General features: G+C 47.0%; 1 protein-coding gene across 1 annotated transcript in view; it reads left to right on the forward strand.

Moving 5' to 3' along the window:
- Positions 1–4,339: 4,339 nt before the first annotated feature.
- The window catches only part of SCARB1 (scavenger receptor class B, member 1), a 70,246-nt gene continuing 62,454 nt past the window's right edge, over positions 4,340–12,131 (forward strand). The window contains exon 1 of the mRNA XM_006865360.1: positions 4,340–4,471. Within this exon, the coding sequence (XP_006865422.1) occupies positions 4,346–4,471 (126 nt within the window). The 5' untranslated portion in view covers positions 4,340–4,345. The remainder of the gene's footprint in view (positions 4,472–12,131) is intronic.

Below are 12,131 nucleotides of genomic sequence, written 5' to 3' on the forward strand. Positions count from 1 at the left end.
AGCTTGAACCACTGATCTTGTGGTTCAAACTGACCTTGCAGTCCAGAGCATTAACCCACAGTGCTATACCAAGACTCCATATGTTGTTGTTTTTGTTGTTAAGTACTGTGGAGTTGGTTCCGACTCATATTGACCCTGCACAGGGTTTCCGAGGCTGCAAATCTTTATGGGAGCAGAAAGCCTCATCTTTTTCCCACGAAACAGCTGGTAGTTTTGAACTGCTGACCTTGAGGTTAGCAGCCCAATTCGTAACCACTACGCTACCAGAGCTCCTTTATAGAAGGGACCCAAACCAAAATTTCCATGGAGTCAATTCCAACTCATAGTGACCCTACATATGTAGGGTTTCTGAGACCATAGATCTTTGGGGGAGCAGACAGCATCATCTTTCTCCTGTGGGGCAGCTGGTGGGTTTGAACTGCCAACTTTTTTGTTAGCAGCCCAACACCTAACCCTCAGTGCCACCAAGGTTCCATTCTAAAGGGGAAGGTTGACAATAGAACATACCAATACAGATGTCTCGTCGTGTGGTTGAGGGAGATAAGTCTATGGAGAAAACTGAAGACAGGAAGGGCGAGGGGGACGGATGGGGTGCAGTTTGTCATCTACAAAGTGGGGAAAGGAAGGAAGTTCTTGCTGGAGAGAGGCATTACAGCAGGGAGTTGGAAGAAGGGAAGATAAGCCACATGGGTATTTGGGAGCACAAGTTCCGGTAGAAGGACCAGTAAGTGTAAAGGCCCTGAGGCCTAGAGAATCCTGTGAAACAGTTCTACTCTGTACACATTGATGCAATGGCAACCAACAATGATTCAGATACAATCATATACCATGTGATTCACCCACTTGGACATGTCGGATCCACTGACACATTCAGAACTGTATAACCATCACTACACTGAAGTTTAGAGTGTCTCATAAGCCCCCCAAAGAAACTCTGAGCCCGTTCACAGTCATTCTTCATCTTCTCTCCCCACTACCTTCCCCTAGAAAAGGACCAATGGACTTCTTGCCTGTGGCCTCAACTCTCCCAGACATTTCACATGAAGGGAATCCTATAAGATGTGGCCTTGAATGCCTGGCTTCTTCCACTCAGCATGTTTTCCAGGCTCGTCAATGGCACAGCATGTGTCAGAACTTATTCATATTCTTGATCCTGATTAGCTCTCCACTGTATGGGTAGACCACATTTTGTTCATCCATTCATCTTTGGTGGGTTCCATTTTTATCTGTGGTGAATAGCGCCACTAGGAAGATGCATATGCAAGTTTTTGCCTGTGTACCTGCTTGTGATTCTTTTGGGTGTGGAAACCTAGAAGTGGAGTTGCTGGTCAGATGGTGAGTCCACATGTAGCCTTTTTGAGGGGCCAGCCACAGCCTCTCTGGGTGAGAGTTCCCACTGCTCCGTACCCTGGCATGGCTGTCGTGATCTTGATTGTGAGAGGCCGTGAGTGGAACAGGAGAGACAGGGTCTGACTTGGCTTTTTCGAGCCCTCACACCTGTGCAGAGGAGACTTCCTTATCATTCTGCTTTCTTCCCTTCTGCTTCATTGTCTTTTCTCACCCCAGCGAGGCCGCTGTCAGAAGCTTGACTACGTCCCCTTCCTAGGTCAGCAGGAAAGGCTGCGCTTGGGCCCTCTTTCATCTCCCTTGTGGCCTTGGGCTTCTTGGGTAAGCAGCACGCACACCCGGACCTTGAAAGCTGGGTAGTAAACTCAGGTCAGACTGGGTGACATGGTCAAGGCGAGTGGGTGCTGGCAGAGGAAGCTCGGCATCAAGGCTAAGGCAGACCCCAATGCTCAGGGAATTGGCGCATTTCCAAGAACAACAGACGTCAATGAACGCAAACAAGCGCCACAGTCAAAAAAAGCTCTGCAGTGTGAGCCTCAAAGAGCACCATGAGGTTTTATCAATTAACTGGTTAGTTAATTAATTGGTGAGTTGATGGGTTGACAATGATGAATGAATGAATGAATCAGCCTTTTCAGTGGCTGGGGATACAAGGACTTACAAAAACCGACTTGCTTTTCTCTCAGGGGAGCTGAGGGAAACATCTGATAGAGAAGCAGGGAGGCAGGTTAAAAAACTAAGGCTTCTCTGAGTTGAGGGTAAGTTTCAGGAACCCCATCTTCAGCAGGAGCCTCAAACTCAGAGGAGCAGGGTGGGAGAGCCAGGTGGGACAAGTGGAGGACTGCAGAGGGCATGTGTTACCACTGCTCCCCACACAGTTTTATGTTCTTGGTGCACTTATCATCCACAGTTACCCAATCCAGGGCCACTCACGTACCCATCATCTGTCTCCATCTTCATTAGAAAACAGACACTTCTTGTTGGCTCCGGTGTTCTGTGTCTTGGTTTCCTCAAATGTAAAATGAAGCCGTAACGTGCACTTAGCATAGGTCCCAGCTCCTTCATTCCTTTAAAAATGGTTCCTGGGAGGGGAGTTTTCCCTGTGGGGCAGAGTTCTAGACGATGGATGCTGTATGGATGCTGTTGGGGCTGAGGGACAGACTGCCTGCTTCTGGTGAGGAAGGAGATGGACAGAATTCAGAGAAACAGGCTTCTGTCGCACATGTCAGGTGGTGCTTAGTGATAAGAAAGGGGCAGAGGGAGGGGATTGGACACTGTGAGAACATGGCTGGGGGAGGCCTTGTGATAAACAGACATGGGACAGACAAGTGGAAAGCTGAGTGGTGTGGAGGGAAGGGCACAAAGACCCTGTTTGCATCAGGAGCCTCCTAGGCACATTCTAGGAGGAGTGAGGTTGGAAAGCAGTGTGTGCTTATGGGTGTCTGTGTGAGTGTGTATATGTGCCTATTGCGTATACATGTGTGTATATGGGTGTGTGCAGGTGTGTAAGCATATGTGTAAATGTACACATATGTGTTTGTATACATACGAGCATACATGTTGGCATGTGCATGTGTGTACACTTTTATTTGCGTGTGCATCCAGGTATATATGCACATGTGTGTGAGTGTGCAGGTGTGTATATGTGTGTATTTGGTAGGTTCATCTATGTGTGTGTATATTGCATGTGTGTGTAAATGTGCATTGTGTACATGTGTAAGTATGTATTTCATGTGCATGTGCTGTGCGCATGTGAACATTGCACATGCATGTGCATGTATGTGAGTGTGTTGCACATGCACATGTATATTATATGTGTAATTGTGCATTGTATGTGTACATGTGTAGTGTGTGTGTGCATCATGTGTATGTATGCGTGTGAATGTACTTGTGTGTATGTGCATGTGGACAATGAAAAAAAAGACCGTAGAAGAATCGATGCTGTTGGCGGAGAATATTGAAAATACCATGGACTGTCAAAAGAGCAAACCTATCTGTGTTGGAACAAGTACAGCCAGAATGCTCCTTAGAAGCCAGGATGGCCACACTTTGTCTTGCATACTTTGGACTTTTTATCAGAAGGGACCAATCCCTGGAAAAGGGCATCAAACTTTGTAAAGTGGAGGGTCAGCAAAATAGCGGAAGGACCCCAGATGGGTTGGCACAGTGGCAGCAGCAACGAGTTCAAGTGTAGCAAAGATTGTGAGGTTGGTGCAGGGCCATTTCATTCTATTGTACACAGGGTCTCTGTGAGTCGGTACCAACTCGACAACAGGTAACAGCAACAACATATGTGCAGGTGTGCATGTACATGTGTGTGAATATGCTCCGCATGTATGTGTATGTAAGTGCTTAAGTGTATGATGTGTGTATTTGTGTGTATGTACATGGTGTATATATATGTGTGTATGTGTATTTTTGTGTGTATGTGTGTGGAGGGGAGCTGAGATTAGAGAGGGGTGGGGTGGTATTAGACCATTTTAAGGGCGGTGGCTTTCCTGAGTGAGCTGGGAAACCCCTAAATGTAGTGATGACAGAGGAGAGGGGAAGGAAGGGGGGAGGGGAGGGAGGGGAACGAGAAGGAAAGGTGAGAAAGACTGGGAAGGAAGGAGGGGGAAAATGAGGTAAACTGGAAGGGGAGGAAGGGGGAGATAATGGAAAGGAGGAGGAAAGAAAGGAAGCCTGGTGCTCCTAGACCTCAGCGATCTGGGAAGAGGGCTATGGGCGGACCCTGGGGGCGTGTCCTAGAAGCCTCGCTCCTCCTCCGGTTCACTTCTGATCTACGTCCCGCCTTCAGCCCGCCCCCGCCACCCCAATCCCGATGCCCTAGGGGAGAGAGGGGGCGGTGCGGCCGCCTGGCCGGGCCGCATAAATCCTCTGACCACCTGACGGCCCTCTCCTCGGAGCGCTACATCCCGCGCCCTGAGTCCCCGAGTCCCTAGGTCCGCTGCCTGGGTCCCCACAGCTCCGGAGCCTGCAGGGCGCCAGGCGCGCAGACATGGGCAGTTGCGCTGGAGCGCGCCGGGCGGCCACAGCGCTGGGCGTCATTGGGCTGCTGGGCGCCGTACTGGGTGCTGTCATGATCGTGGTGGTGCCCTCGCTCATCCAACAGCAGGTCCTCAAGGTGCGTGTGGTAACTATGGGCTACAGGGACACCTAGGGCCTTGCTGAGGGCCAGAGCAAGGGAGGGCTGAGTGAGTGACCCTGGGACCTGATCCTCAGCACCCCGCCATGCCGGGGTCTGTCTGCGGGCCACAGACCGGGCTGGGAGTGTGGCCCTAGAGGCGCTGGTAAAATGAGCACTTAAATCTGCCTGCTTCCTGTGGGCTCCCGGAGGTTAGCACCACGAGGTAGGTAGTGTTCAGAAGCCCGCCCTCCACCGCTGGGGATTATCCTACAGTAACTGCGCTGCCCTTTCGTCCACCATCCCCAATCAGATTGCAAGCACAAACCGCTTTTCTCCTTCCAGGCACGCTCCAACCACCCCACCTCCCTTTTGCCATCAGGGGCGTTGGAGTGCACACACCTCTGGCCCCACCTCTGAGCCTAACCTTGCACCCCACTGCCCTTTTAACCAGGCTGACCAACAAAGGCAGTCAGCTGGCCTTCAGCCCCCGCAGACTCTGCCCTGGGTGGCCCTCTGGAATGAGTTTGGAGTTACCTAAGGGCAGGGAGATTGCAAACCTTTCAGAGTGACATGGCCAATGGGGGCCAGTAACTGCTGTGTCCTGGAGGGGAACCTGAGGCTTGCCTGTGCCCAAGACCCTATAATGTAGGCCAGAGAGTTTGAGTTGACTTGGTGTGGACCTTGTCCTGCTAGCTGGCTTCTCTGTCCCCAGGCTGGATCCCCTGTGGGCCTGAGTTTCTTAAGCGTAGGAATGATCTGTGTTGTATGCCTTCCTCTCTGTGCTCAGCAGAGGCAGGGCCTGGCACAAATGGGCTTGGGGAACGAGTGAAGATGCCTCTTTGTAGATTCCACTTCCACTTCCTGGCCTTGTGTGGCTTTGAAGATCAAGCATTTTAAGATGGGGCAATACTGGAACTGTGTGAGAGGTTGTCTAAGTCGCCTTGGCTACATATATGGTGCCTTCCTTTGATTTGGGTTTTTCAAATCTTTTCCTGTTAAGTCTTGGAATCTGATTGCCAGAAGGCCCCAGCCTGTCGATCCCCTGGGTGGTTTGTTTTTGGTTTTACCTCTGGAGTTGGCTGCAGAAAACGTGTGGACTGGGAAGCCCAGAGCTACAGAACTGTCTTCCCTGCCACAAGGTTATGGGCTGTTTTCACTGTTTGACTTTTCAAAGGCAGCTGTGTATCCTGCCAGTGTCGTGGCTTCTGTGATACTGGGATGATACTCTATGCAGACAGCAAGCAATGCCCTGGGCTCAATCACAGAGACTACCTGTCTCTGGATCTGCCTGCTACAAAGGTTGCTTACCTCTTGCTTTGGGGGTGTGGGGGTAAGTGGGGTTTATACCAGATGAAGAATCTTGTCAACCCAGTCATTCTAGGGCTTATTTCAGGGTGTTTAGTTTCTAAGGCTGTGGATCAGGTTAAGGATGTTGGGTGGAGGAGGGGTTTGTGTGTGTGTGCACGTGCATGTATATCAAATCCTTCCATTCTTCTCCTGCTTCCAAAGAGGCCACATTGTTCTAGGTGTCCCAAGAGCTGGGACCCCTGGGTGTGAAGCTGTGTAGGAGCCTCCTAGCATCTTTGGTTCATACCCCAGAGGAGGCTGGGTTTGGAGCCAAGTGGTTTGAGGGTGGCAAGGCAGCCCAGTCTGAGCCAGCTGTCCCTTGGGAAGTCTGGGCTGGAGCTGTGTCTAAGCACCTTCCCATGGAAGAAGAAGGCCTGTGTTCAGGGTACAGAGTGGCTGGGATGCTGGGCAAGAAGGGAAGCCTGCCTGTGTTTTCTTTGGTTGCCTGTGTCCACAGGCAACTTGAATGGGCAGCCTTGTGCGTTTGTTTTTGTTTTTGGTGCCTTTAAAATTTTTTCATTTCAAAAAAAAGTTCAGTTAGAAAAGATACGAATACCGGCAGTTTAAAAAATTCAAATAGAAGATAAAAAGAGAAAGTTCCCTCATTTTGTTCCCCTTGTCAGCATTTGCTACCACCGTCACTGTAGATCATTCTTTATACATCATGAGCACACAAATTTATATGGCTACATGCACTGAGAGATGCTATGCATGTAGTGTGCTTTTCAGTTCGGTGAGAGACCTTGACAACATCATATGGATCTACCAGTCCCCCCCACTCCCCTCCATATCTCTGTAGTATTCCTGGGATGGATATACACTTACTTAGCAGTTTTATCTATTAATTCATGATTTTATCCTGTTACAAACAATAACAAGTGAATATTCTGACACATGTCTCCTCACTGTGTGCATTGTGGATCACATGGCATATAATTCATTGATTCAAAGTCCATAATTCTGTGTTTGTTTGTTTGTTTGTTTTTAGCATAGTCACAGAGTTGTCAACCACCACCACAATCAATTTTAGAATATCTTTATTAAACCCAAAAGAAACCCCATACCTGTTAGCTATCGCTCCGAGCCCTCCAATCCCCAGTTCCCAAACCTTGCACGACCTCTAAGCTACTGTCTGCGCTGTTTAAGTTTTAACGTTGTTATAAGTTTCTGTTGAGTTGGCAAGCTTCTGTAGGTTGTTCTTGTTGTAAAGTGCCATCAAGTCGGTTCTGATTCAGTAGCAGAACGAAAAGCTGCCCACTCTTGTACCATTGTCCTCAACACTGATACATTTCAGTCTTCTTGTCGCAGCTATTATCTGTCTATCTCATAGAGGTTTTTCCCTCCACCTTACCAAACATCATGTCCTTTTCTAGTCTTTGTTCTTTCCTGGTGATAAATCCAAAGTAAATAAAGCAGTCTCCCCATACTCACTTCTAAGGAACATTCTGGTTGTATTTCTTCTCAGATTGATTTATCTGTTCTCATGACAGCCCGTGGTATATCCAGTATTCCTCACCAACACCATAACTCAAATTCTCCTCTCTTCTTTTCTCAATGTCTAGTTTTCACATGAATATGATATGGCTGAAAAAACCAGGGCTTGGGTCAGGTGCGCCTTAGTCCTCCAAGTGACATCTTTGCTTTTTTAACGGTCTTCTTGTTGCTAAATGCTGTCTACTTGGTTCCATCTGACAGTGACTCCATATAGGGTTTCTGAGGTGCGATTGGTGGGTTTGAGCTACTGACCTTGCAGTTATAATCTAGTGCTTATCTTACAGCGCCAAGACTTTGTGTAATACCGTAAAGTGGACTTTTGTAGCCGTTTTGCCCAGTGCACACATTTGATTTCTTTCTGCTGGTGCCATGGGTGTTGGCTCTTGATCCATACTGAATGAACTGTAATAGATACTGCCAGCTTGCCCTTCTGCAAACTACCATTTATATTTCCAGCAATAGTGTGTGAAAGGAACCATTTCCCTCACTCAAGCTATCACTGAGGATTGCTGACAGATTCTTTTGTTAATCTGAGGGGTTTGGTTTACATCTCCCAGGTTGCTGCTAAGGTCTAGTAGGATATGACATATTTGGAAACCTCTGTTTGTGTCTGGGACACCAGCCTTCCAGGACACTGGACCTCTGTGAGCTGGGTTCTTTTCTTCCTCTTTAACCTAGGCCTCAGATGTTGCCTGCCACCTGGACGAGGCTGCGGATTGGCATGTCCTGGGTGAGCCTGCGTTGAATCTTGTAGAGGTGTTGTAATTTCCTATATATTTTAGAAATGAGTCCCTTGTCTGATATGTCATTGCAAAAGATTTTTTCCCATTCTGTGGGTTCCCATTTTACTCTTCTGGTGAAGTCTTTTGATGTACATAAGTTTTTAATTTTTAGTATGTCCCACTCCTCTATTTTGTCTACTTTTGTTTGTGTGGTTTTCAAAATGTTTTGTAGTCTGTGTATTCCGTGAATTAGTGCTCCTGCGTTGAATCTGTGGCAGCTGTGTGTATTGGACTGAGGGGATAGTCTTTTTCATTCCTACAAATAAGGAAAAGGGAGCACTGCAAATGTTAGAGACTTGCTCAAGCTGACACAGTTTGTGGCAGTACTACTGGGCAGGAATCCCCATCTCTGGTTCTTTGTCTCCTTGTCCTTTCCCACAATACCTGCCCAACAATAACAACAACAACAAAACATGTTTACTGAATAGGATACTTTACCCTTGATTTCTCTTTGCCCCATGAGGTCACTGCTAAAACCATTGTCCTCATCCTTTCAATTGTCACAGCCAAGGTGGGGGGTGGGACTGGTTTCATGTCTCTCAGGGAGGCAGTGGTGAGGCCAGTGTGAGTTTGGAGCCTATTGTTCTTACTCTCTGAGCCCCTCCATGGTGCCCACATTCAAAGAGCTGAACTGCGACCTGGAAGCCTGGAGATTCAAGTCCCCCCAGAGGCCCCTCAGAAGAAATGCCTGGCAACCTTTGTCTGAAAACTCAGCCATTGGAAACCCTGTGGAGCGCAGTTGTACTTTGACACACTAGAGGTTGCCACGAGAGTCACTGTTCACTCGACAGCAACTGATACTGATCACTCTCTACGCGTTGGCTGCTAATCAAGAAGCCAAGCAAGGAGAGTGTGCATGTGTGCTTGTGTGTGTCTCTGTGTGTGTGTGTGTGTGTGTGTGTGCGCGTGCGCGCGCACTCTGTGTTTTGCTTTGACCACCACGGAAGCACGAAGTAGGTGGGCTGCTCCCAGCACAGGCCTGCTTTTCCCTTTTGCCTCTAACCTTCTGATCTTGATCTAGCCCAGAGGATGGGAGTGGAGGCTGGTGTTGGGGGTTAATGCAGAATTTAAAAATCAAACTCATTGCCACCATTAAGAAAGTGAAAAGACAATCGCCAGGATGGGAGAAAATATTGTCAAGCCATGTATCTGCTAAGGAACTTGTCACTAGAATACTCAGTACGGGCACACCTAGAATTGTGTGCCTCACTTTACCACACTTCGTAGACACTGTGTTCTTTTACAGGTTGATGAGGACCCTGCAGTGAGTCAGTCTATCAGTACCACTCAGCACATGCCCCCTTCATGTTGCTGTATCATATTTTGGTCATTTTCACAATATTTCAAACTTTTCTTATCATACGATTGCACACTTATACTTCATAAAGTGTAGACCTAATGTGCTGTTGTTGTTTAGTGCCATGGAGTTGGTTCTGACTCATAGTGACCCTGTGTAGGGTTTCTGAGGAGCAGCTGGTGGGCTTGAACTGCCAACCTTGCGGTTCAAACCAACTTTGCAGTTCAGCACATTAACCAGCAGTGCCACACCAAAACAATGTGTGGGCTTTGCTTTATTGCCAGATTTGCTTGCTTGCAGTTGTCTGGAGCCAAAGCTGCAATATCACCAGGGTATGCCTGTATGAAGAACTCTTATGGCTCAGTAATAACAAGACAAATAACTTAATTTTTAAGTGGAAAAAGGATTTGAGTAGACATTTCTCCAAGGAAGAAATATGAGTGGCCAATGAGCACATGAAAGATGCCCACTGTCATTAATCATCAGGGAAATAGAAATCAAATCACAGTGAGATACCACGTCACATCTGCTAGGATGGCTAGAATTAAAAGAAAAAGAGGATAATAACTTGTTGGTGAAGATGTGGAGAAGCTGGAACTCTCATCTGTTGCTCGTGGAAATGTGAAATGGTGTAGCCACTTTGGAAAACAGTATGGCCGTTCCTCAAACAGTTAACAATTTGAGTTACCCTGTTGTTGTTGTTGTTAAGTGCCGTCGAGTCAATTCCAACTCATAGCGACCCTGAGTTGGGTTTCCAAGGAGTGGCTGGTGGGTTTGAACCACTGACCTTGCTGTTAGCAGTCCTCTGGTGCCACACCAAGACTTACCCAGCGTTTCCACTTCAAGGTGTACACCGAAGAGAAACGAAAACCTATGCTCATACAAAAGTGTGTACGTGAATGTTCATAGTTGTAATATTTAGAACAACCCAGGGCTCATCAACTGATGAACAAAACGTGGTATGTCTGTACAATGGACTGTTTTAGCCATTAAGAGGAATGAAATACTGATACCTGCTACATGAACTAACTTTGAAAACATCATGCTGTGTAGAAGGTACCAGTCTCAAAAGATCACATATGATATGATTTCATATCAAATGTCCAGAATAGAGAAATCTGTAGACACAAAAAGTAGATTAGGAGTTTCAGGGGCTGAGGCAAATGAGGGGATGAGAGATACTAGTTAAAGGATTCAGAGGGTTTGTATACATGAGGGGGCTTCAAAGAGTTTATGGGAAAATGTCATTATCTTTCAATTCCGTTTTCCCACAAACTTGTATAAAACAACACTTGCCAGTTGAACGTCTTTTTCAAGTGGACAAGGTCATGTTTCCATTGGAGGTGATGAACGTATGTTGAAATTCATGGTGGTGGCTTCCCAACTCTGAATATACAAAACCCTATGGAGTTGTACACCCTAGACAGGTGAATCTTTTGTAAAAGAATCAAAACAGACTGCTGAGTCCTGGATGGCCTTCTCCTTTATCTCGGGTATGGACACAGTGTCTGCAGGCTGAGGAGATCCTTGGGAGCTTCCTGTTTGAGGATCAGACCTTCTCATTGATTTCATGACCCATTAAAGATGGGGTTTGATCGACCCTGCCTGTCTTGATTGACATTCTCTACAGAAGTAGAACCAGTAATATTTATTTTCAGGAATTGGCGTGTGCAGTGGTGGGGAGCTGTTGCTGTCTGTTGTTAGGTGCTGTTGAGACGGTTCTGGCTCATAGCGACCCTGTATAGGGCTTCTGAGGAGTGGCTGGTGCGTTAACAAGCTCCCCATGATTAGGTCACTCAATTGACTGGCGATTACTGCAGCCTTGCACCCCCACATCGGTAGTTAGGCAATGAGAAGAAGGAAGAATGAGGGAATTCTGTTAAAATGTCTATTAATAGTCTGGAGGCAGAATCTACCTTAGTAAAAACTCCTTTTTTTGTTTTTAAGACAGGTAGTTGATTGGATGAAGCCCGCCCATATTATAATGGGTAATCCGCTTTACTTAAGTCCAACTGATACAACTGTTTCATGGAACAACTTTATAATCAGTGTGTGATACTATGGTGGCTTGGGTGTTGCTGGAAGCGATGTCATTAATATTTCAGATACCAGCAAGGTTGCTCATGGTGGACAGGTTTCAGCAGTTTCCAGACTAAGACAGACTAGGAAGAAAGGCCTGGTGATCTGCTTCTAAAGCTAGCCACTGACAACCTTATGAATCATAACTACCTTGTCCGACTCAATTGCTTTGGACTTATCACCAGTAGGCAACAGTTTGGCGAAGTAGAGAGCCAGCAAGGATGAGGGAGATCCTTGCTGAGATGCCTGGTATTGTGAGGAAGGTGCAAGACTAGTTAGCATTTCCTTCAGTTATACATCAGGCCACTGTGAGTTGGAATCAACTTGACCACAATTATTTATCAGCTACTTCATAATGGCATCTAGACAAGAATTTGGCCGAACATCTGGGCACCATCGCCTGGCCAATGAACGACACACAAAATTGCCCATCACACTGCCCAACAGAAAGCTCATCTAGGCGCATAAAACTAGTCTTAGGATGCCTGTGGCAGTGCAATTGGTGAGACGGAGACAATCCAACACACCTAAATACTCAACAAGAGAGGAGCAAGAAGTAAAATCGGATGGATTTCTAGACAGACATGGGAAGGAAAGAACTATAGATACGACAGGACTTGAAAAAGTTCCTGGAAAATGAAGTCACTGAAGGAAGTAG

This window comes from Chrysochloris asiatica, unplaced genomic scaffold (genome assembly GCF_000296735.1).
Source record: "Chrysochloris asiatica unplaced genomic scaffold, ChrAsi1.0 scaffold00078, whole genome shotgun sequence".
NCBI classification, from domain to species: domain Eukaryota; kingdom Metazoa; phylum Chordata; class Mammalia; order Afrosoricida; family Chrysochloridae; genus Chrysochloris; species Chrysochloris asiatica.